This window comes from Ambystoma mexicanum, chromosome 4p (assembly GCF_040938575.1).
Source record: "Ambystoma mexicanum isolate Mex_15411 chromosome 4p, UKY_AmexF1_1, whole genome shotgun sequence".
Classification (NCBI taxonomy): domain Eukaryota; kingdom Metazoa; phylum Chordata; class Amphibia; order Caudata; family Ambystomatidae; genus Ambystoma; species Ambystoma mexicanum.
In genome coordinates this window covers 476,057,313-476,080,237 of record NC_090927.1, presented here as the reverse complement: position 1 = coordinate 476,080,237, position 22,925 = coordinate 476,057,313, and the positions used below count along the sequence as shown (strand labels likewise).

At 45.6% G+C, this 22,925-nt stretch overlaps 1 protein-coding gene across 4 annotated transcripts in view; it reads right to left on the bottom strand.

Annotated features, from left to right (window-relative positions):
• KIDINS220 (kinase D interacting substrate 220) overlaps positions 1–22,925 on the bottom strand; it is a 1,499,978-nt gene that overhangs the window by 613,086 nt on the left and 863,967 nt on the right. For all 4 annotated transcript variants that reach the window (XM_069606010.1, XM_069606012.1, XM_069606011.1 and 1 more), the window contains exons 17-18: positions 22,533–22,684; positions 3,095–3,384 (exon numbers count right to left, since the gene is read on the bottom strand). In XM_069606010.1, coding sequence (XP_069462111.1) covers positions 3,095–3,384; positions 22,533–22,684 — 442 coding nt within the window. The remainder of the gene's footprint in view (positions 1–3,094; positions 3,385–22,532; positions 22,685–22,925) is intronic.

The following is a 22,925-nucleotide window of genomic DNA, read 5'->3' as shown; positions in this document are numbered from 1 at the left end:
TAAAAAAAATGTCCGTACATTTCTAAAACCTTTAAAAGCATTTAAAATACACAAAACATCAAATTGTTTAATTTCATAAAAATACAATTCATAATATCAATTAATATAGAAAAACAAACATTAAAATACTCAGATTATCCAGTATTTCCTGTCATTTCCTCTAAAGCAATTTTCAGAATTCTTTAAATGGACAAGGCCAAAAATAATTTGTGGCTAGTCAATCTCTTTCCCCAAAACCACTCAGTATTGATTAGGGCTATATCAGGGACAAAGCAGAGGAAAAGCTTACAACGGATTTCAGTGAAAACAAAAATATTCGAGAAAAAGATAGCGTCTTGTTTCAATGTGTTGAAAACAATGCCTACATACCCTCAGTGAACGCTCTATACCCTGTCTCGAGCCAGTAACCTCCCTAGTGGAAATTACATTCAGTTCAAGGCGTAGCATGTCACAACAATGTTTTCTTGATGGGTGCTTTTTCAGATAAAAAGGCATATCATTCAATACTCTAATTTCGTATTTTAGATCATAAAATAAGTGATAGTCTAGAGCGGATTCTCTGTTCTTTACCCAGTCAAGCTCAAACATAATTTTCTTTTTGTCAACATACACCGCTACCAGTTTGTCAAGGTTCAGGTCATAATCGGCCAGCAATTTTATACCCGAGCTAAGCCACTCTGTTAAACTCTCCAGGAGTTCCAAATAAGCACTGAACGTAACTCTGCTAATATAGTGTTCACAGGAGGAAGTAAAAGAGATCTTAACAATTGCAAATACATCCAATCTGCCCGTGCTTTTAGTGAAATTGGACCACCTCATGTCTGATCACTGATATGGGCGTCCACCTTGGAAGAGGGAGTAATCTTTCCATATCAATGAGTCTCTTCTGCTCCATTTATCCGAGAGTAAGCCCAATTCCACTCCATTCAAAAGACGTGGGACTATTTTTTGTTAGTAATATTTGATCATTGGAATTGCTGAACATCTACCAAACCTCCTATCAAATGCCATAGTTTGAGATGTTCAATTTCATTTTTTTTATCATCCGATCATAATCGTTTTGTTTTGAGCTCCTTTAATTAATTTCAACCCCTAAAGACTGGACTTTTCCAGACTTTCTTTTCCTTTCACCCACTTGAATTTTGGCTTCTTTTTTTCCCCATAATTTAGCACAAGGATTTTTGATTTTTGAACATGTAACTGCAGGCCTAGTGCCGCAAAATATTCATGGTCGCTGTTAAAGCCCTTCGACGGCCTATGGGTGTCAGATCAAACAAAATTATATCATCAGCATATGCCAAGTAATCCATTGATAGGCTTCCTAGCCTAGGAGGGAAATTTCTTATGTTTTTGAAGATTTTTCCCAAGTCACAGGTATACAACTGTACAAACAGGGAGCCAACACACATCCCTGCCACAGCCACCAATGACTGGGGACCCACCTTGTGTAGTTTCCTTGTTGGCCTAAACGCACCCTACCCTTGGTGTCTGTGTATAGACCCATCAAGATATCCACCAAAGCCGCCGGACATTTCCATCTCCCTGAGCTTTTCCCACAAGCATTGTCGATTTACTCGATCAAAAGCCTGTGAGATATCTAGGAAGGCACAATAGATGGCCCCTTTTTCATGTTTGGCCTGTATTTGGAGAAGGTTGATCACTAAACAGCTGTGGTCAGTGCTTAGACCTTGTCAAAAGCCTGATTGAAATGTATTGCATACTTTTTTGTTGTTTGCCCACTTCTGCAAGTGCTCCACAATAATAGATTTTACTTGAAGAATCTAGAAGGGCGATAGAGCAATAGATGGAATAGCCCTATCTCCATTCTTGTAAATTACAACAATGTTGGCCATTCTCCAAGATGGAGGTAACATTTTTATCCCAACGATTCCCGTGAATAAGACATACAAAAGGGCAGCCCAGGGGTTAGGGTTGGATTTAAATGTAGTATTTGCCTAACCATCTGGGCCCGGGGCATTAACGGCTTTCATTATTGCCTGTAGATCGAATTTTACATGCTCCAACCAGTTGCAAGTTAGCACAGGCATTCCCTCTATCCCCTCGTTTAAACGGCACAGAGTATGATATAGGTTTACTTTGCAGGGAACACTGGTTCATTGGATCCTTAATCAGTCTGCAAAAGGAGGCTAAGTTTTTAATAGTGAGTGAGTGAGTGAGTGATTGAGTACAGCATTGCCTCCGAGTCATTTATAAAGAGTATTAACCAATGGCCCCTTACCCAGGATTTGTACCCAAGTCTCAAATGTCTAGCTCTATCTTTATAGTTGGAAGGACTTTTTCTTAGCTGTCTCAACGCTTTATTATATTCCTTCTTCCGTTCTTTCTGCCAACAAATGTCATATTTGTGTCTATACCCCTGCTTCTTTTTAGCCTTCTTACCCCTCTCCCCGTATAAGTTCCCCAAAACCTGTTGGATTGCTTGGTCATAAGTGATTGGATTATACCAGTCACCTTCATTGTTTGAGCCCATATGAAAAATATGCTCATTAAACCGGTGCGATAGTGCTGGCGTCCACACTAATGCGTTGTTCCCTTTAGTAGCCTCTACTACCACTTTACAATTATTACTTATGGTATAATTCAACGATTCTTGCATAGTTAGCACTAACGTGATGATAACTAGATTTTAGTGGCTTTACTCTAAGGCTGACACATTTCCGAAACAAAGATTCTGACAAAAATACATAGTCCAAAGTGGATCTCAAGGGGCCATTCTCCAGAGTGAATTTCGGGAAGATTATCTTCCCTTAAACGTCCACTTGTTATGATTAGGTCCCAGAAATTCAATTTAGATCTTATTAACTTCCCTATTTTCTTTGCCATTTGGGAAGCCCCCCGCTTGATCGCTTCAGAATACCATTTGTAGTCCAAGCATTCAATGATAAAGTCTGCCAGTACAATCATTTCAGCTTCCTCTTTTTCCAGAGCATTTGCAGCGACAGCTGACGGCGCTTCAATGAATGTTTCAATCGCTTCAGATTTTGGGTTAACATATATATTACAAACATAGCAACATCTGTTTAACAGGGCAATTTTCATATTACTAAAGAAACTTTATAGTTGTAATACTTACTTTCATGAACCCTTCACTTTTCAATTTGTGAAGCTTTGACGCTGCATTATGAAGTCTCTTTCTTTGTGAGTTTAAGATAGAGTCCATCACTTGCCACCACGTACGGAAGTTCCAGATGATAGCCAGGCCCACAGCACACGCAATTGAAATCAGAATAGCATTCACGGTCATATATTTTCTTTCCATGGGAAAACTAGCCAGCAGTATAACTCCAGCAGTAATGCAGAAAAGAATGAAGATGCAAATCACAAAGGATGGGAGACAGCAGGTCTTCTTCCATTTCTTTTTACCTTGGGGCATGGACAAATAAAGCAAAAATATATACTTAAATTCTATAAGCAGCCTACAACTGTTTTGCAAACACAAATAAAAGACAGATGCAATTGAGAACTTGCACAGAGGTATTCTAGCCCTGGGCAGAGCAAGCCATCAACTGATTCATAAACAGCTTGCAGTATGCACTGGTACACATTTATTTTTTAAACAACTCCTTCCTGGCTCCCTAGGCAATGCAGAAGAAGTTTAAACCTTTGTGAAACACTCTCATACTTAATATCTAGGATCTGTGACTAATCATGGTAATTTGGCCCTTCTCCCCAAGAGGGAGCCCTCCCCATTTGAGGCTACGGAGTGAGTACTCTTCGCAACACCCTCCCTAGGGGTCGAGGCAAGTGGGACCTCACTGGGAGACAAGGATTACTGTTCCGGTGAGGAACCCCCTAGAGAACATTTCAACAAAACCTCTGTAAACATACCTTAAAGATTTAAATGAAAAAACATATACCAGCATATGCTATTGTCAACAGTGAATATTGCTTCAAATTAAAAAATCCCCCTTAACTGCGACAAGGAAGATGACACACTGGAGACAAAGAAAAAGGAAAACGACCCTGTGCCAGGGAAGTGCATGGCTACGTAATATTTGAGAGGGGAGGAGACTGGAGATGAGAGCGAGAAGCCAACGGGTTACAGACTGGCTTTCTGCTGACACAGAGGAAAGGCTGGATGCGCAGTGTCCTCTGTTGCGAGAAAGCAAGAAACCAACAGATGAGCTGAGTCTTGTAACATAGAGGGAGCGAAATTAAGCTGGACTTGTGGCGTCCCAACACCCTGAGAAAGAGTTGTGGTATGAATAAACTGCAGGTAAAACCGTTGTCCCGAAAACAACACTGATCCGACTCTGCATCTGCCAAAGCAGAATTAGTTGCTATACGAAGTACCATGGCGACATCCTATGCAACAGAACGAATGGAGTGAGGATGAACTATCCCAAGAAGCCAACCTGACAAAACAAAGAGACTATCTCGAACGAATACAAACCTGGTGACATTATCCCTAACATCAACAGGTAAAAGGGAAAACGGAGACCCAGTACCGGATGGAGAACCATTATTTGAATGCTCATACTAGTCCCAGTCAAGATAAAGAAACTGCATTATTAAAGTCCATCTAAACCAACGAGACTCATTATGAGAACAATCATACTCCTCCCAGTCAAGGTAAAGTATTGATAGAGAAGAGTGAATGGGAATCATTATTGGAGTCCTCATTCTCATCCCAGTTAAGGATAAAAGCTCTTCAGAGAAGAGTGACCGAAAATCATTGTTGGAATAATAATATTGATATGAGTCAAGACAAAGGAAGTCTAGTTAAAGAGGAGAGTCCAGATATAAAAGAAAAGTCTGAAGACAAGGTGGGAACAGAGATTAGGTTCAAGGACAATTCTCAGAGAGACCCCAGAGACTTAACAGGAACCAAAATCCATTACCAAAGAAAACAGCAATCAAAGTCACAAAGTATTGAAAGAATTACACAAATGGATAAAAAGTCACCAGAGACTATTTGAAGATAAAGTATTGGTCTGAAGTTTGCAAAAAGTTAAATCCCCAAGAGAAGGGAGTCATTCTCCTATATTTAGCAATTAAGTTGGTGGGTGGTCAGAAAGTTAGTTCGGAAGGTGGACCGATTCTGTTAAGAGATTCACTGACGACTGACTAGCACCGTATTTAGTTTTGTTAGGTAGGGATGCCTCAAAGCATAGAGAAAAGATAGGCATTTATCTTTTTTCTTTAAATAAATACTTCAGTGAAATGGATTATCAGAGTCTGCGTCCTTCTGATCCACCATATATCCTAGCAGTACCACAATGTTTTGATGAGAATTTCCCTAGCTATTCATATTATCAACACCACAGAGACTACGGTCACCAAAGGGGAAGTGAAGTATTATATGAACAGTCTTGGTGATATCAAGTAAGTTAGCGTTGTGATAAAGAGATTGGGCAAACATGGAACCTCCACCTGAGCAAAGAAGATCAGATCCAAAGACAGATTTCAAAGCATATAGAAGTTGCATTTCCAGGTCATAAACAGGGGTTGGGGCCAACAACTCTGAAGGAGAGCACAGAAAACATTTTCTTGGTTTGTCATATTCTTTAACTTCCCTCTTCCCTTTTGAACTAATGTTGTGAATCTGGACAATTTGTACCTTTTCCCCAGAGGGGAACCACCCCATTTGAGGCTAGGGAGGTGAGCCCGCTAAGCAAGACCTTCCCTAGGGGTCTGGGTAAGTGGGACCTTACTGTGAGTCACTCCACTGTTGGGCAAAATGACTCCCATTTCAATAAGGAACAGCCAGTTCAAAATACACGTTCTGCCTATATGGGTGCGAGATAGAATTTGGTATCTCCCATTACAACTATAGAATCTCTTGGTCTGCTTGTATATGAAATAAACCCTTTATTTTTACAATACATAGCAGGTCAGTGTTTCTTTGGACCATATGCATAATACAATTTCTTTGTACTAATTCTATAGCCCTATCTCGCCTAAGATAAGCCTGGGTGCTCTGTCTACTCTACAATGAACTCAGGTGGTACAGCCTTATACTAAGAGTGGAGTCTTGTACTGTCTCAGGAGAATGGTTTTACTGAGCCCTTAGTTAACACCACCTTAAATACGTTGGATTGATCGGTCAGCTTCCAAAGATCAAAGAAGGCCTATCTACGTTTCTGGCAAAATCCCACACACGATCATAGGGTGCAGCCATATTTTTTCCAAAAAGGGCCTCATTACCAGTTTGGCAGTATTTCGGACAGAAATTACATTACCATTACTGTCGCTCGTTCTGGTAAATTTATAGCCAAATTACTAGATGAGTAACGGCAGGTATATATAACATTTATGATTACATAGGATTCCAGGGGGATTTTGAGGAATTATTGCGAGTGGCAATTTCGTCCACAATAATTCTTACATTCTTTGGTGGTAAAGTCCAATTTTAGGATGTCTTTATTGAGCAGAAAGTGTGATGCGACAGTATCAGTACAAATATTATCTCCACAAGTACAGCAATATTCACTTTTTGCATTTTAATATAACTGTTATACTGTAAACAGTGGGGGGAGGGAACTAAAAATAGAGAGGGGTGGGGTGTAACACAAACTTCCATGCATATACCAGTAGCGGGCACCTAGTAATTCAGGGCGCTTGAACATTAAAGGCCTTACTCTGGGGACTGTATGTAGATAAGAATGAATGGGGCATCTTTATTAGCTTGGCCGTGAACAGGGGGGCAGCAGGGGTTCTCCATGCGACTAGAAAGAGCTCAGAGTCATAGCTAGATTGGGGTTTTCATTGTGGTTTATCATCTGAGGGGTGAAATACAACATAGACTAAGGATTTTAAGGCTTCGGAGGTTGTCGCAGAGTCGCCGTCATGTGAGTGTAGTGCTGTGGCCCATGCTCGTTTCAGCCTCACAACAGATTGAAGGTTCGTGTAGCCACAGTTTAAATTGGGGACCTTTTGGGGAATGTTCCTTTTCGCAAAGATACATGCTAAATCTATAAGTCTGGTTATGTGATTGTTATGCCTAGAGTATATTGCCAGCAGACATTCCATCGGGGACCAGCCACATCAGGTGACCCCAGCTGCTCTACAGGTCTGTTCGATTCGGTGCCAAAAGGGCTGGGCTTTAGCGCAATTCCAAAACATATGTATCAAGTTTGCATCGTCCCGATGGCACCAGGGATAGGTGGGAGGTATGGTTTTGTTAAATTTGGCAACTCTACTAGGGCTCATATAAATGTGCAGTGGAGGATGTTAATCTGCAGTAGCCTAAATCTGGCATTACGGGAAACCTTTTTAGGGAAAGCAAGCACCCATTCCCACAGTTAGTCACTAATAGTGTCACCTATGTCATTTTCCCATTTCATTTTCAGGCCAAGGTTTCTAGTACTGGTACTCTCAAGTAGATGACCGTACAATCTCGATACCGGTCTCCAGCCAACTTCCAGCATGTACATCAAGAACAAGAATGTGGATTCCTCAGGTTCTTAAGGCCACCCACGCCGCCGACGTCTCGTCACCCCTTTCATTTTCATATAACTGAGAAATTGACCCTTGGGTAGGCCGGTCAGCTGAGCAAGCGCTGTGAGTTCTCTAAACATGCCATTGTCAATTAGGTCTCCCCAAATGTACATGTCAGTCTTCCCAACGTATAGAGGCACGCAGATCTTCCCTGGTCACGCATAGGTCGGCCACAATTGGCACATTGGCAGAGTAGGGGCACCTTAAAAGTCCTAGCCCAAACTTGTCTACCTAATTTAACGAGTAGGGGTGTGGAGTGCATGCATTCACCCGGAAGCCACAATATTTCTTTAAGTTTGGCAGGTGCCACTAACTATTGTAGCATCATAGAGTCTAGGGAAAAGATCCTCGGTTAGCCATTTCACAACAAAACTCAATTGGGAGGCCAGGTAATACAGCTCTAGCCTGGGCAATTGCACTCCTCTGTCTTTATGGTGCAGATCAAGCACGGCAAAGGAACGATTAAGGCGGCCTGAGCCCCAGAGAAAGTCTCTTATTAATGTTTCCAAGGGTCAAAAAAGAAGGCCACCTTTATGTAGTAGTGGACATTTATGAAGTAAAGGAATCTGAGGAGGACAATCATTTTAATAATAGCGATTCTACCCATGATCGAGAGTGGCAACCGTGACCAGAAGGACATGGATTTCTTAAGGCTCTCAGCTACCTTGAGCATGTTGTGGTTGTGTGTGTTTTCAGGGGGGTGTGTAACCTGAACGCCAAGGTATTTGAATTATAGTGTCTCTCAAGGGAGGCCCATGTCAGCTAGGGCGGCTTTGTCCACCTCGCAGAGACCACCCAACGGGAAGATGCATGATTTACGCCTACTGAAGGAGATTCTGGATAAGTCAGCAAACCTATCCAGGATGTCTAGGATCAAAAGGAGATTGTGATTTGGCTCACACAGCTAGAGGAGTAAGTCATCTACGTAAAGTGAGACCAAGTGTTTGGACCCACCAATCTCTATACCCGCTTCCAGATATTCCCAATGTTTAAATATAGCCTGTGGTTCCAATTCTCTTCAACCTTAAGAGACCGCCTGCTCTTTTGCTGGATTTAGGACTTTTTAATTTTAACCCTGGAGTGAGTGAGCCCTTTTCCTCACTCTCTCATGTGTTTTCATCTGATTTGGATTATTTGTTTCCTTTGTTTTTGGAGTCTGACAAACTCCATAGGCATTTACTTTTTGTATGAAGACACACAGCACCTTCATTGCAGTGTCAAGAGAAATCAATTAGATTTTTCATAAGGTTTAAATACCTTTTCTTGTGAGAACTACTGTTCCCAAGAATAGTAAAGTGAAATTGACTTTACTTAGCTTTTCTCTTTGTAGGTCCAGCATACCCCATCTTATGTGTAGTGCTGCAGGGTTACTTAGTAGCCCCTTTTCCTACTTACTCATGTAACATTTTTTATGTTACCCTCACTACTTTAAATGGCTGGTGGCAGTGGTATAATTTTCCTACCATTGTGCTTTTCTAACGCAGGCTGAATCCTCAGCTGCAGTATAGTACCCATGGGTGACCAATGTCTTAAAATGGTCCCAGTCTTTTTTCGCCATTTTCTGTTTGTGAGGTCTTTCTTGGCTTTTACTCTGCACACCAAACTAGGTTTAAGCCCTTTGTTTGTTTTGCCTTTGGCGGGCTTCAGTACTGAAACCCGCCTCTGGCTCCAGTGTGTCTGCAAAGGCAGGAAGTGAGGGAGGTGGCTGAAACTCCCCTGTCCTGTGTCTCCAGGGAAACCTGAATGAACAGAGTCCTGATTGACTGGCTGGCTGTCTGTCCTTGTAGGACAGCCACCCTGCTGTGCGAGTGACAGCTAGGCTATGCACGAGTGGGAAAAACCTTCTGGGTGGGAAAAGTCGAGGGTTTTGGGACTGAAGACAGAGTCGACCACTGGGACGAACAACCCAATGAAGAAACCGTGAACAAAGCTTGCTGCATCCTCCTGGACCGTTGAAGTGCCCGTTGAAGCCCTGCTGTTGTGCTGAAACCAGCTTTTTCTGATCGACAAGAGAAGCTCTGGAAGGGACGTTGCGTTAGTGGGACCAACGAACCTCGAGACAAACTTTGCTGGAAGACATTCCCCAACTGGCTGTACTTCTTTGCTGCAACAGGAACCGAGTGCCAGGGGTTGAGAAATCGGTAGTCGAGTGCAACATCTGTAAGCCAGCCAAAAGCTCCAGGAGTCTCCCCAGGACCCTCCACAGGCAGGACGACCAAAACTCGAGTCACCTCACCAGAGCGCAAGACTCATGGAGTGAAGGACGCCCAACCGTTGTCCAACATCCGCAGTGGTGCAGTTTACAGAGTGCTGAAACCGCGAAGTGCAGCTGATCCGAAAAGAGCCTGTAGCTGCCGCCAACCTTAGAATTGCTGCCTCAGGAGTCCTCAGACGGCCTCCCTCTTGTCCCCACGACTGAGCCCCAGGAACCAGGGAACTGCAGGAATTGCATTGCTGCAACCAGACAGACGCCAGCTGGACACTTCTTCAAAAACCTTTGAAACCAAAAGGTACTGTTCTGACTTTTGGTACTTACCTCAGTGTCTAGCTTGCTCTTCTCAGTTGAGACTTGCAGTAGCAGCGTTTTCTAGAGTTGATCTCCGCTTTAACTTTCACAAGTGTAACAGTTTGTGACCCTACAGTGATATTTCTTCAACAAACTCTAACTTTGTGCAAGACTTCTTATTTAAGAAGTGCCTCAGCTCCAGAGCCTTTGTCCTAGTTGACTTTGGCTGTCCTGGCTCCCTGCAGACCCTTCTATTCCATTTGACTTTGATTCTCACTGTCCCTCATAGGTGATGCATTGGTTTTAAACTAATATTGCTGGGAAATGTTTTTTATCTAGACTTAATTGGAAGATTTAAAGTGCTCACATGCTTTGAGAACCTGTTTAACCTTCTTCCTTCCTTTAACCTTTCCTCTCTACCAAGTGAGATATAAACGCCATTACTGTCCTAGTTAGTGAAATCACCCCAGGGTGTAGAAAGTGTGCATGAAGTGTGTATGAAGTGTGTATGAAGCATCTCTAAAGAGTAGCTACTTGATTTGTGTTGATTCTGAGAAAGTATTTTTAAAGTGTATTTGGTTGCTACATATATTTCCCTTTTAAAGATGCTCATTTAAAAATGACAGTTAAATAAATAAATATTTTAACTAAAATACTTGAGTTAAGTGTTATTTGGATACTTGTATTGGTAGGCTTCATTGCTACAGCTCACATATACCCATCTTGAGATAAGTCTGGGCTGCTCAGTCACACTACCAACTTGTGTAGTACAGACCTATACCAATAGGTGGGTTACCTAATACCAAGAGGACAAGGGCTGTGAAGTCTCCCTCAGGGTTCCTACATCAATTCTTGCCTAACAGGTTCCATTGCCAATACATATAACATTGGTGAGAGTGGGCAGCCCTTACGGGTGCCATGGCATGTTTCCCATACCTCTGGGATTCGACTACCTGATTTTACTTTTGCTGTTGGCAGGGTGTATAACAGCTCCACCCACCTGATGAAGCTTGAACCTAGGCCAATGCTCCGTAGTGAAACCAGCAACCACTCCCATTACACGAAGTCAAACACCTTAACGACGTCCAGGGACACCACTTTGTTGGGTTCCTCACAGGCATTTGTCTGGTCTCTAATATGTTGTAGCATGCGTAAGATTCAGTGTAGTATTGCTGCCTGGCACACAGCCTGTGTGGTCCAAGTGTATTCGGGATGAGATGTGTGCTCTGAGGCGGGTTGCCAGAACTGTTGTGAGTATTTTAATATCATAGTTTAGCATGGCCAGGGGGCGGTATGATTCACATGTATCCGTTTGTTTCCCTAGTTTGGGGATGGGGATCACTAAGGTTTCCCTCGTACTGGTCGGCAATATGCCTCTACTATAGGCTTCTTCAAAAAGCTTTAGGAGTATCAGGGCAAGGGTGGAGCTATATGCCTTGTAAAACTCGGGGGGAGTCTGTCACCGCCAGGTGTCTTGCAGGTAGCCAATGAGGCAATAGCCTCCCTTATTTCTTCCACATTGATAGGTCTATCTAGGGTGTCTATCTGGTCGGGTGCAAGTTGAGTGAGCCGGGTAAGTGAGAGAGCTTCCTGGGGGACTGGGTGGCCATGGCTATATAGTTGAGTGTAGAAAGTACTAAAAATGTCATTAATTGCCAGTTGGAGCCTCCATGGTGCCCCGCATTCATCTAGTAGCAGTGTTGTCTAGGATGTTCTCTTTTGCAAAGCCACACCAATAATCTGCCAGGCTTATTGCTCTTCATATGGGTCCTGGGCATCTTCATGGCATAGTCAAATTTAGCCAGCCTCCCCCATGCCTCACGACACCCTATACAGATTTCAGCCAGTTTGTCTTCTGTCTCTGGGCTGTCTGGGCCTTGGGTCTCTAATATTTGAATCTCCTTCTCAGCAGCTTCTAGACCCTCCTGTAAGCTTCGACAAATGCCCCCCACCTTTGCAATAACCTCCCCTTTCACTACTACTTTCATTGTTTGTCAGAGTGCACTCCAGCTGTCCATGCTCCCGATATTACTATCGAAAAAATTTGATAAGGACCTTAGGAGTTCTTCTCTAAAAGGTTTGTCAGACAACGCGTTTGGCGCAAGCGCCATGTCGGTACAAGGGGGTGGGATGGCAAGGCAACATTCCACCAAGAGGGGAGAGTGGTCTGATGTCGTGCAGCCCAAGTATTCTGCGTTATGAAATTCAGTTAAGCGTCCTGACCCCGTGAAAAGGTAATCAATTCTAGTGTGTAGTTTGTGGGCAGGGGAATAGTATGAGTAGCAGGTGACATTCCCTCCAGATGTCAACTAGATCCAAGTCCGCTAGGGTCGTATTTAGGGCAACAGTTACAGGGGGAGCTTGACACGGGTGGCAAGCGATCGATCAAGTATTATATCTCTCACACAGTTAAAATCGCCCCCCCCCCCACAAAATGAGGCCCTCTCTCCGGGGCGCAATTAACGAACATAGTTTGTGCACAAGGGGAGGGATTGTGTGGTTTGGAAAGTAGGAGTTGACGATACATATCTCTCTATGACCTAGGTATCCCTTTATAATCCGGTATCTCCCATCTCCACCCCCATCCGGCTCCACTTCCAGGGGCCACAAGGGCAGTGAGTCACTAATCCAGGTCAAGACACCCCTAGCAAACCTAGAGTATGTGGCTCCATAGCCAGTCCTGCCCCAGCGTTCAGGAGCACCTCCTGCTCCTCAGCTATTAAGTAATGGAAATCTTCTTGCGGTGCAGCTTGGATTTCACCGGTTCCTGCCGACATAGGAGCCCAGTCCCCGCACGTTCCAGGTCAGTATTTTAAGTGTGGTCATGACGTTGTTCCGTGAGGAAACGGTCCAACAGGATCATGAAAAAACTCAAGTCAAATCTAGTGTTATTCAGGTTAAGTTCTGACTTCAGTAGAAGGTTGTGTCCCAAATAGTGCAGAGTTGCCATCGATTCCAACATGTGTCCCAGCGAGCAGTATTGCATGGATTGAACAAAAAAAATCACTTGAAAAACACAACTTTATAACATTGCCCATTGAGTACGTGTCGTTCGGGCTTACTGGGATATTCCAGGCTTAGGGCAGCCTTTTCTTACCAGCAGCTAAAACCAGCAACAGGCCGGTGTCTAGTGTCAACTTGGGGGCGGGTAACCAAGAACTGCAGTGGGCAACTGATTCTTGTCCCCACTGTTCAAAAGGGCCGTATAAATGGTGTTCGGGTCCAGAGTCCAAAAGCAACACGCAAAAGAGATCCGCTGATTAAGGGAGGAAGTTGGTATTTTTTTTTTTTACGTCAGAACTGCAGCGTTGTGGTCAGCTTGTCTCTCTTGTTGGCAAGGTTATTATGTTCTAGCCACATGTTTGCAGCCTCAGGGCTGTCCAAGAAGTGTGATCTGCCATTGTGGAGGATCTTCAGCCTAGAAGGGTAGATAAGTATATACTTAAGTCCCAGTTGTCTGAGCACCTCGCCTTGGTAGGTACAAACCTGTTTCTAGCTCTCTGAACATTGGGCGTATAGTCCGGATAGATGGCAATTTTGGAGTTATTACACAGTATTTCTCCCTCCTCCCGGGAGAATCGTAGGATCACCTCCCTATCGCAGAAATTGAGAACCTTGGCTATCAGCGGCATGGGGTGGGAACTAGGGGGTGGCCTCTTCTGAAGTGACCGTTGGGCCCTCTCAATAGCAAAACCTTGTGACAGTTTCCTGGGGCCCACCTCCTGTAGCAGAAGTGTCTCCACATAAGAGGTGGGGTCTGGCCTTCAGTCCCTTCTGGCACCCCCAGCACGTGTATGTTGTTCCTGCGTGACCGGCCCTCTTTCTCGATATCTTTGACTCTCGCCTCTAGGTCTTTGTTAGTGGCCGCTGCGGCAGTAAGCGTGGTCTCAGCTTCCGTAACCCGTGCGAACAACTGCCTGACATCTTGACGAAGTAATTGCACGTCAACTCTTATTTCGTCTATCCTATTTTCAAGGGATATTCACAAGGCTGCAATTGCCAGTATCTGGTTGTCTTGGAGTGCTGGTGTGGCAGTCGGGGTTGTCACTTGATCGCTGCTTGCCTCCCGGGGTGTTACATTATGTTTATTTCGGCTAACAAACGGTTCCATGGTATTAGCCTTCCCCTTGGGTTTTGTGGGGAACATCAGTGAGGAGCAGTTGGGGAGCAGTGTGGCCCCCAGTCACGCTTTCGGGCACCTGGTTGATGCGCCATTCTCACTGCCTCTCCAATGTGGCCCAAGAGAGACAGGCCTGGTGGATTACTCAAAAAGGCGCTGTGTGTTGCCAGACGTGTCGTTTCCTCTGTCCCTCCGATTTGGGTCTTGCCGCTGGGGCACACCCCGGCCCAGACAGAGCGTGCCGTCTATGTTATATAATTGTTGGAGGTACTCCCCCCTACGTAACCAGCAGCAAGTTGGGAGTGGGACCGATGACGGCACCTCAGGTATGCAGCAGCAGCTGGTCCGAGAGCAGCCTATATTTCGGTGCCCACAAGGTCGGTGAGCCGCGTCTGTCACAGGTTCAGCCGCATGCCCATATATATGTGGCAGACGCAGCCACCCTATCCGCCTTAGTAGGGGCGCACCAGCACAGTATTCCTGCCTGCAGGCTCGGTCGTGCCACTCTTTCCCACACTTAGTGCCCAGGGGTGGAAGTGAAGGCAGGTAACTACTGTACCTCTTAATGACTGTGCTACAGTTAAGCCTCTCAGCTCTTTAGCATGTGCCACCCCGCACCACAGTGTCAGAAGTCTCGGGCCTGCACACCCAGCCACCCCACCCCAGGTGTCGACGCACCAGTGGCAGTGATTTTCCCAATAATCAGAGGCACAGCAGGCTAGTATTTACCTGCCACTGGAGTCTTGGATCCCCAGCGGCACCGGGGAATGTTTGCAGGACTCACTGCATGGGGTCCCAGGCACAGTGCTCCAAGCCTTCAATGGCAGGATAACAGCCCCGGGCCCAGATGCTCCGTTCACTAGTGCTAGTGTCTCCCGGACTGTGTCTCCACTGCCAATCTGTTCATGCCTACCGGTAGTCTCGCTGCTCGCCACTACTGGGTCACCAGCAGTTCCACCACACAGGACCGTCGCAGACCGCAGTGGGTCTCTCACCATGGCAGAGACTATAGTCCGATTCCCAGCTCGCTGACATTTCAGTGCTGTGGATTTTCTCTGGCACGGCGGACAGTCCTCCCGGCCCCCAATTCCACCCGGGAAGCAAACAGGATGTGGCCGTGACACACTGCCTCGGTTCCAGGCTCCCTCCTCCTCAGAGCCCTGCAGGGGTCATCATTTTGGAAGACAAGGGGCACCTCTCACCAGCTACGATTCGTGTCGGATTCAGCGCGGTGAGGTGCAGGCTGGTTTCCGACACACAAAAATGTATTTAGGTTCTTTTGTTTTGACAACCGCTTGCAGAGTTACAACAGGATTGCAGTGGGAGCATTGGGCAGTCACGTCTCTACTGCATGTGATCAGGTCACGCCCCCCCTTGTTGGTAAAATCCAAATACATCAGTGTGGTAAGTGACAGAAGGAGAAATTACTTACTGGTAATGTTCCTTCTATGGATTCTACTCCCGCAGATTCCTAAGATAGACATCCTTCCAGAGTCAGCTGCTCAGAAGCGTTTGACAGGGGGCATAGTATAACTCGACATTGAATGCCGACTCCTCTTGACTAGACCGTGCCACTCCTCAATTCTGGACGCGACGTTGTTCGTATATATAACACGCCACTTCACCCCTGTACCACAATCTCCACCTCCTCATCACCAGCTCAGCAGCTGCGAAGGAAGAATCCAAAATATTTGACCTAAATGCAACCAAAAAACAAAACTTTTTGTGAGTAACAGAATTGTACTGGAAGCAACTGGCTGACAGTACTCGTACAATGTGGCACCAAATTGTGCCTAACCCCTAATCGTCATAACTTTGTCCCAATAGAAAAGAACAACCAGATAATGGCGGCACACCATTTTCACAGCAGGGGCAAGATGGAAGGGTGATGAGGAATCTGCGGGAGAAGAATCCATAGAAAGAACATTACTGGCAAGTAATTTCTCCTTTCATCGATTGCATTCTCACTCAGATTCCCCATCAGATATACTCACAAAGCAGTACAGATTGCAGAGGCGGGATGAAAGCCCTCAAACACCGCTCTACCGAATTGAGTGTCCAAAACACATCAAAGCATGCTTCGTTAACGTGTGGAGAGACAACCACGTCGCTGCTTGACATATTTCCTTCACCTGCACACCCCTTTGCAAGGCAGATGATGCCAAGACACCATTCGTAAAATCTGCCCTGATGCATGGAGGCAGATCCTTTCCTGCTCTCTGATAACACTATGCGATGCAGAGAACAATCCAGCAAGAGATTGCCTGTTTGGACACAGCCAATCCCTTCCCTGGCCAGAGAGAAGGCCACAAGGAGCTGGTCGTCACGCCTAAATTCTGTCATCCTAGCTACTTGGAAACTCTTAAGGTCCAACCTGTGTTGCCTCATCTCATCCTTAGAGTGATGTGGAGGAGGATAGAAAACTGGCAAATCATTGCTCTGCGACACATGGAATTCAGAAACCACTATTGGCAGGAATTTAGGACGCACCTCGATAAAAGCCCTCTCCTTGAAAGATTTTAGGAAGGGCAGCTTGCAAGTTAAGATCTGACGTGACTGCCAACATGAAAGCTGATTTCAAGGTGAGTAGACCAACAGGACACGAATGCATAGGTTCAAATAGAGCTGCCATAGAAAATGTTAAAAAACAAATTTAGGTACCAGTTTGGAACCAAAAACGACGTAGACGGGAACCTATTTACAAGGCCCTTGAGGAATTGCGTCATTGGGAATTGGGACTGTGAAGCAAGATCCTTGATCCCATGACCTCTTGAACACAGACAAAACTGCAAAGTAGCCCTTGACTGTGCCTATCTGAAGGACTGAGGAGGCCAGTGACAGAAGGAACGCCATCACTGTAGTGCTGGGACAAGCAATAGGGTTTATCCTACGTTCCCAACACTAAACCTCAGATTTTCTCCACCTACGCGCGTACAATGATCTCCTAGAAGGTCTGCGTGAAGCCAGTAGCACCTCACAAACCTCCTCTGAGAGGTCCCAGTCATCATACCTCAACCTATCAAGAGCCACACATGTAGGTTGAGGGATTACGGGTACAGGTGGAATACTCGACTTCCCGACTGGGCTAGGTTAGGTCGCCAAAACAACTGGAGAGGTGGACAGATGGTAAAGCCTAAGAGTTCAGAGTGCCATGTTCCCCTCACCCATTCCGGGGCTTTCAAGACCATGGTGGCTCAAAACCTCCTTTACCTCCTGAGAACCCACAGAGGACAGGTATTGGAGGAAACGCATACCATGAACGCGTCCCCTAGCACACCCTTCGCTGGGAATTCCATTGAGCAATATTTTGCATTGGCCCTCATGACAAACAGATTCACTATTGAGGTATCCCACCGGGCAAAGATCCTTGAGATCTTTATGGTATACTTCCCACTTGTGGGATACTGTGCTTTGTCTGCTCAGAGCATCCGCCAGCCCGTTCTCTGCTCCTGCTAGATGGACAAAAAAAGTGGAAATCTGTTTCTCCAGCAACCAGAACCGTAGCTGCAGTGCCTCCCTACATGGGGCCAGACAGTACACCCCCTTGCTTGTTGAGGTAGTGCATGGCCACTATGTTGTCAGCACAAAGACATGTCTCCTGCAAAGACCATTAAGGCCAACCTGATCGCCCCCAACTCCAGCCTGTTGATATGCCACTGGCATTCAATTGGCACAAAAGGCCACTCACCTGCAATATCCTCGGACTGAGCGCCACATCCCTTCAAGGATGCATCCGTGACCACCTGGGCTTGAGATCACGGTGCCCTCATGTTCTCTCGGTAGGCCCACAAAGAAAGGTCGTTGGGCGCCAACCTAGTCAACTTGAGAATGTCTTTCATGGCGTTGAAGTACTGGGACCATTGACATCTCAGTGGCCACTGCTGAGATTGCATCCGCAGTCTGGCCTCTGGCACCAGAAAAATGCAAGCAGCCATGAGACCTAAGAGGCGGAGGAGGAAGATGCAGGCAGGCTGTCATGTCTCTGGAACAGCTCAACCGTTTGCTGGAAACTGTGGATTCTTTTTGGGTGGGGAAGGCTTTTCCCCCTGAAGAGTGTCCATGACTGCTCTGATGAATTGGAGCTTCTGTGTCAGTGTTACATGGACTTCTGGAAATTCAGAGAGAAGCCCAAACCGTGGAGCAGCGAACAGGTTTCCTCAAGTATAGCGGATACCTGCTCTGGAAAGTGTCCTCGAAACAGCCAGTCATCCTCGTACGGGAATACATTAAACACCAGATCTCCTGAGGAGTGCCGCTACTACTACAATCAGCTTTTTGAAAACTCTGGGTGCGAGGGTTAAGTCAAAGGGGTGTACCTTGAATTGAGGGGGAGTGTCCCTGATGACGAATATCAGGAACCGCCTGTGCCTCTAATAGATTGGCACATGATAAGGATCCTCAAGGTCGAGTGACACACCAGTCCCGAGGTTGTGCCTGGAAAGTTTCTCTCAATGTCATCATCCTGAACTCGTTTTTCCTCAGGAACTTGTTCATGGTCCTGAGGTCCAGGATGAGACAGAGTCCTCCTCCTTTCTTGGGAACCCAAAAATCGCAAGAGTACAAGTCCGATCCTCTCTGTTCGGGAGGCACCTCTTCTACTTCACCCTTCAATAAAAGGGTTCTCAGTCCCTCCTGGAGTTCCTGTCCCGGTTGTTGCAGAGGAGGCGAGGGGGGAGGTTTTGTCCGGTGGTAGGCGGTACCACCTCTCAACGAGCTGCAAGGCCCAGGCATCAGATTTTATCTCTCTTCACCTGTCCCAGTGCTTGGAGATTCTCTCTCCAACTGGAGAAGAATGTGGGGAGAACTCAAAGTGGCTCAGTGGGTGCTGCTGCCCCTGCCGCTGCCGTCTGCTGGCCCTTAGAAGCCCCTCTGCCACGTCCAGGATGTAAGAAACGCATCTAACCTTGCCCTGGCTTGTAGGAGCTGTACCCTCTTTCCAAATGGAATATACAACCTGTAGCCTGAACACACAGAGGAGAATCCGAAAGTGTTTTTTTTCTGGTTGCTGCACATCGAGACCCAGTGACTTGGCAACCAGCTTTGAGTCCTTGAACTTCTCAAAGGACTCATTGGACTTCAGGCCAAACAGGTGCTCACCGTCAAAAACTATGTCAAGAAGCTTAGCTTGGGCAGACCGCGAGACTCCTGAACCGTGGAGGTAGGATGGCCTCCTTCGTACTGTGGAGGTCCCCACTGCACAGCCTATGAAGTCCACATCCTCCAGGCCAGACTGCAGTGTTTGGCATGCCACCTTCTTGCTATCATCAATGACACGTAGGAACCAATTCCTCATTTCACCAGCCTGAATGTGCTCAGCCACTTCTGCCATAATTCTCCAGAGTCTGTGGGAATATTTAGCGAATGCACATGACACATTGACCGCCTTCAGTGTCGTGCTTCCTGAAGCAAAGATCTTTTGGGCCAGGGCGTCCGTTTTCTTGGATTGCCTGTCCATAGGAAGATTGGATGTGGGCGTGGCTGCTCTAGAGCTCACTGTAGAGGCTTTTACGACTAAACCTTCTTGCGTGGGGTGAGATGACAAAAAGGGTAGACCCTCCCCGGCCCACCGCCGCCACACCCTCCACCCCCCACATATTTTGGGTAAGTTGTGCTTCCACAGCTGGCATGGAATATGGCCTTTGCCACAGTGTGGAAATGGTGTCTGAGATAGCTGCCTTATATGGCAATGCCCTTTCCATTTGCATCCCCTGATCTAGAATTTTTGTCAAATCATAAGCAGACAGGGGTTTAGCCTGGGTACTCAGACCAAAAGCATCGACAACCTCTTTGCCAGTCCTTGTGTGCAGACCATATAAAGCAGCCTGTTGCAGATCCAGGTCGGGAGACGTGTCTAACCCACCTGCGTCATGCAAGCCTTTGGCCAAGGCAATTAAATCTGCTTGGCCCATGAAGAAATCATCTCCTCTAGCCACACCTTTCATAGGCTCAAAGTCAAATAGCACTTGGTCCCCTTTGCCATCATACATCAACCTCATAGATTTGAAAAATGCTGATCGAGATTCGGGGAGAAAAGAATGGCTGACTAACTGCATCGATGCCACCGTTCCTATAAGGCTTCTCAGCGCTGATGCCTCAGGCTTCTATTGGCGCTACAGCTGGTTTCCCAGTCATCGTGATCGGGCACAAGGGCGTAGGACCAGACATGGTCACCTGAGCGCTGAAACATCTGGAAAAAAACTGTTGCTGTATTTGCCTGCAGTGTCGAGACTGGAGTCGCACCTGTCGCTGCTTTCTAGAAAAGCCAGAGCATTTGCTCCTTGAATGCCTCCCACTTCCCACTCTTCCCTCGACACACCCAGGTTTGGGCCAGATCTCGCTGCGTTCCTCCAATGAATCAGAGTGGTGTATGTCGATGGCATCTCTTTTCCTTGTGGGAGGATTTGGACGACAAATGGCTCTGGAGTGCAAACGTTTCTTCGCCTTCTTATGGTGTCTGTTCTTTTTTTCGGGCTTGGTGTCAGTATTTCATACCGCTGCTCAGGAGCCTGGAACGTTACTGCGTCTTCTTCGATATGCTGAGAGTGGAAAGCCTTCAACCCGTATTCAAGATGGCGGCCTTGCGTGTTACACGGTGGCGCCATTATGTCAAGACGTCCTGCTGACGTTCAACAACGTGCGATTGCACAGAAGCCGGTGTGTACAAAAGATATCCGAGCACAGTAAGCTCTGCGTCGCAACTACTTCCCTCCATTGCACTGACGCTGGTTCTTTCTGTTTCCTTGCTGCAGTCCTAGCCCTCTCCTCTATGCTTTTGGGCTTCCTTGTTCCTTTGTACTCTCCTTCTGCTTGGCATTACTTGCTGGTCATTCCTTCTCTTCCCAGTTTCTTGGAAATCTTTGTCAGACAACTTTCTTACCTGTTGTTCTGCTGCCCTGAACTATTATTCACTTTTCTCCGGATCTAATCAATCTACTTGTTACCTTCATGGGACATATTTATTACCTACATTTACATGAAGCTACGCTCTGGTCTCTGTTCTGGAGTTTATTTTCCCGTTGTTGGGATTTTTCCTCCATTTTGGATCTGTGCTTCCAGAGTAGCCAATTCAGCCCCTGTTTATACCCACAGGCGGCGTGTGCCTTATCTCTTCTCTACTTCATCACGAAAGGCTCCACAGGTAAGGCCTGCCGATGATACAAGGGGTCTTCAGTGTCTGGGCCCGATGACCTGACAGTCGAACATGCCAGGGACTTCGATGGCGGACGCCGTGATGTCAATTTCGCTGATCACTCCCTAAGGGGCTTCGTGTTCATTTGCTGACAGTAACTGCGCTCCTCGAGTTCATGGTCTTTCCCCAGACACCACACACAGATGCCATACTTGTCAGTGATTGACATTTTCAAGTTGCAGTCCTGGCAATGTTTGAACCCCAAAACCTTTGAGACTGACACATTGATGAACTGCAATTGAACATTTCTCACGAGAATGTTCCAAAAAGCAATGTGCAATGCAAAAAAAAGGTACTGACGAATGGGTGTAAAGTGACCTAATATATATATATATATATATAGGGGCAATGTCACGTCCGGAATCGAGGAGTGGCACGTTCGCTTCAAGAGGAGTCAACGGACGATGTCGAGTCATACTACGACCCCTGTCAAAGAAGATTCTTAGTAGCTGACGCTGGAAAGATATCTCTCTGATGAAGAGTCTGCGGGTGAATGCAATTCATGGAAATTCGGTTACTTCCACTTTACAGTGGTACTATGGACAGAAAAGTAGAAAGTGCAGGGCATTTACTGGCAACTACAGACCACAATGACACACTAACTGGTCCCGACACTAGTTTCTCCAATTTGCCAAGTTAACTTAAAATGGAACCAGATGCACATATGGTAGCTGACCTTTAGGGGACGTACTGTCCAGGTATGTAATCACAGTTGGCAAATACCTGGTAGTCTCGCGCACTTCTGTTAATTCCAAACTTGTAAAAGATGCAACTCAAAGAAAATTGCAATGTACACTGAAAACTGCCATCAACACTGAAAATCTTTAGAGAAAAAAGCCATAGAAAATGTACATAATGGAAAGGCCTACAAATCAGTACTGTATATAGAGTCTCTTCTGGAAGGCTGAAAAAATGGATTTAAAATGCAAGGGTTTACAATGTCATTAGAGCTTTCTCCTAATGCAATAATGAGGTTAATTCAGACTGTGTATAGTGTTCTGCTTTCAACCTTTGTGATATAGGGAGATAAAGAAAACAAACAACAAGTGGCCCCTTGCATAAAACTCCATGTGCTTTTCTGAGTCCAAGAAACGCATTTAGGTGCATACAATTTGAAATTTATTCTACAAAAAGAAAAAAGTTTAGAAACTAAACATAACATCAAATTGTAAAACGTGTGCATAAAATGTTCTTTACTTGGGTATTTTCATAAAACTGGCATAAAATTAATCTGAGAAAAAAGATGAAACAAGTACCTTGTGTCTCTTCGGTTTTGAAAACGCGAAATAATCTTGTTGCCAAATAGCCAAACTCCCTTTCACAAGCATCAGAAAGTGTTGCTATCATTTCCGCCATGGAGGTTTCTCCACCTACACTGGATAATCTATTGTAGTCTGTAAACAGGAACCTTTAAGAAAAGAAGAATTACAGAAGGTTAAATAGGAAAACATTAGCATCTGCTGGTTGCTTTTTCCTCTGGTTGCCATTTTAATTTTGACTCCTAGATCGTGCTTTAGTGAGGGTGTGAAAACCAATAATATGGAGTGAGGAAAGTGGAAGAACAAATTACTTACCTCTTGGTAATGTTCTATTTGATGGATGTTCCTCCACTGATTGCTCATCTATGATAAACTACTCCTATCCACGGT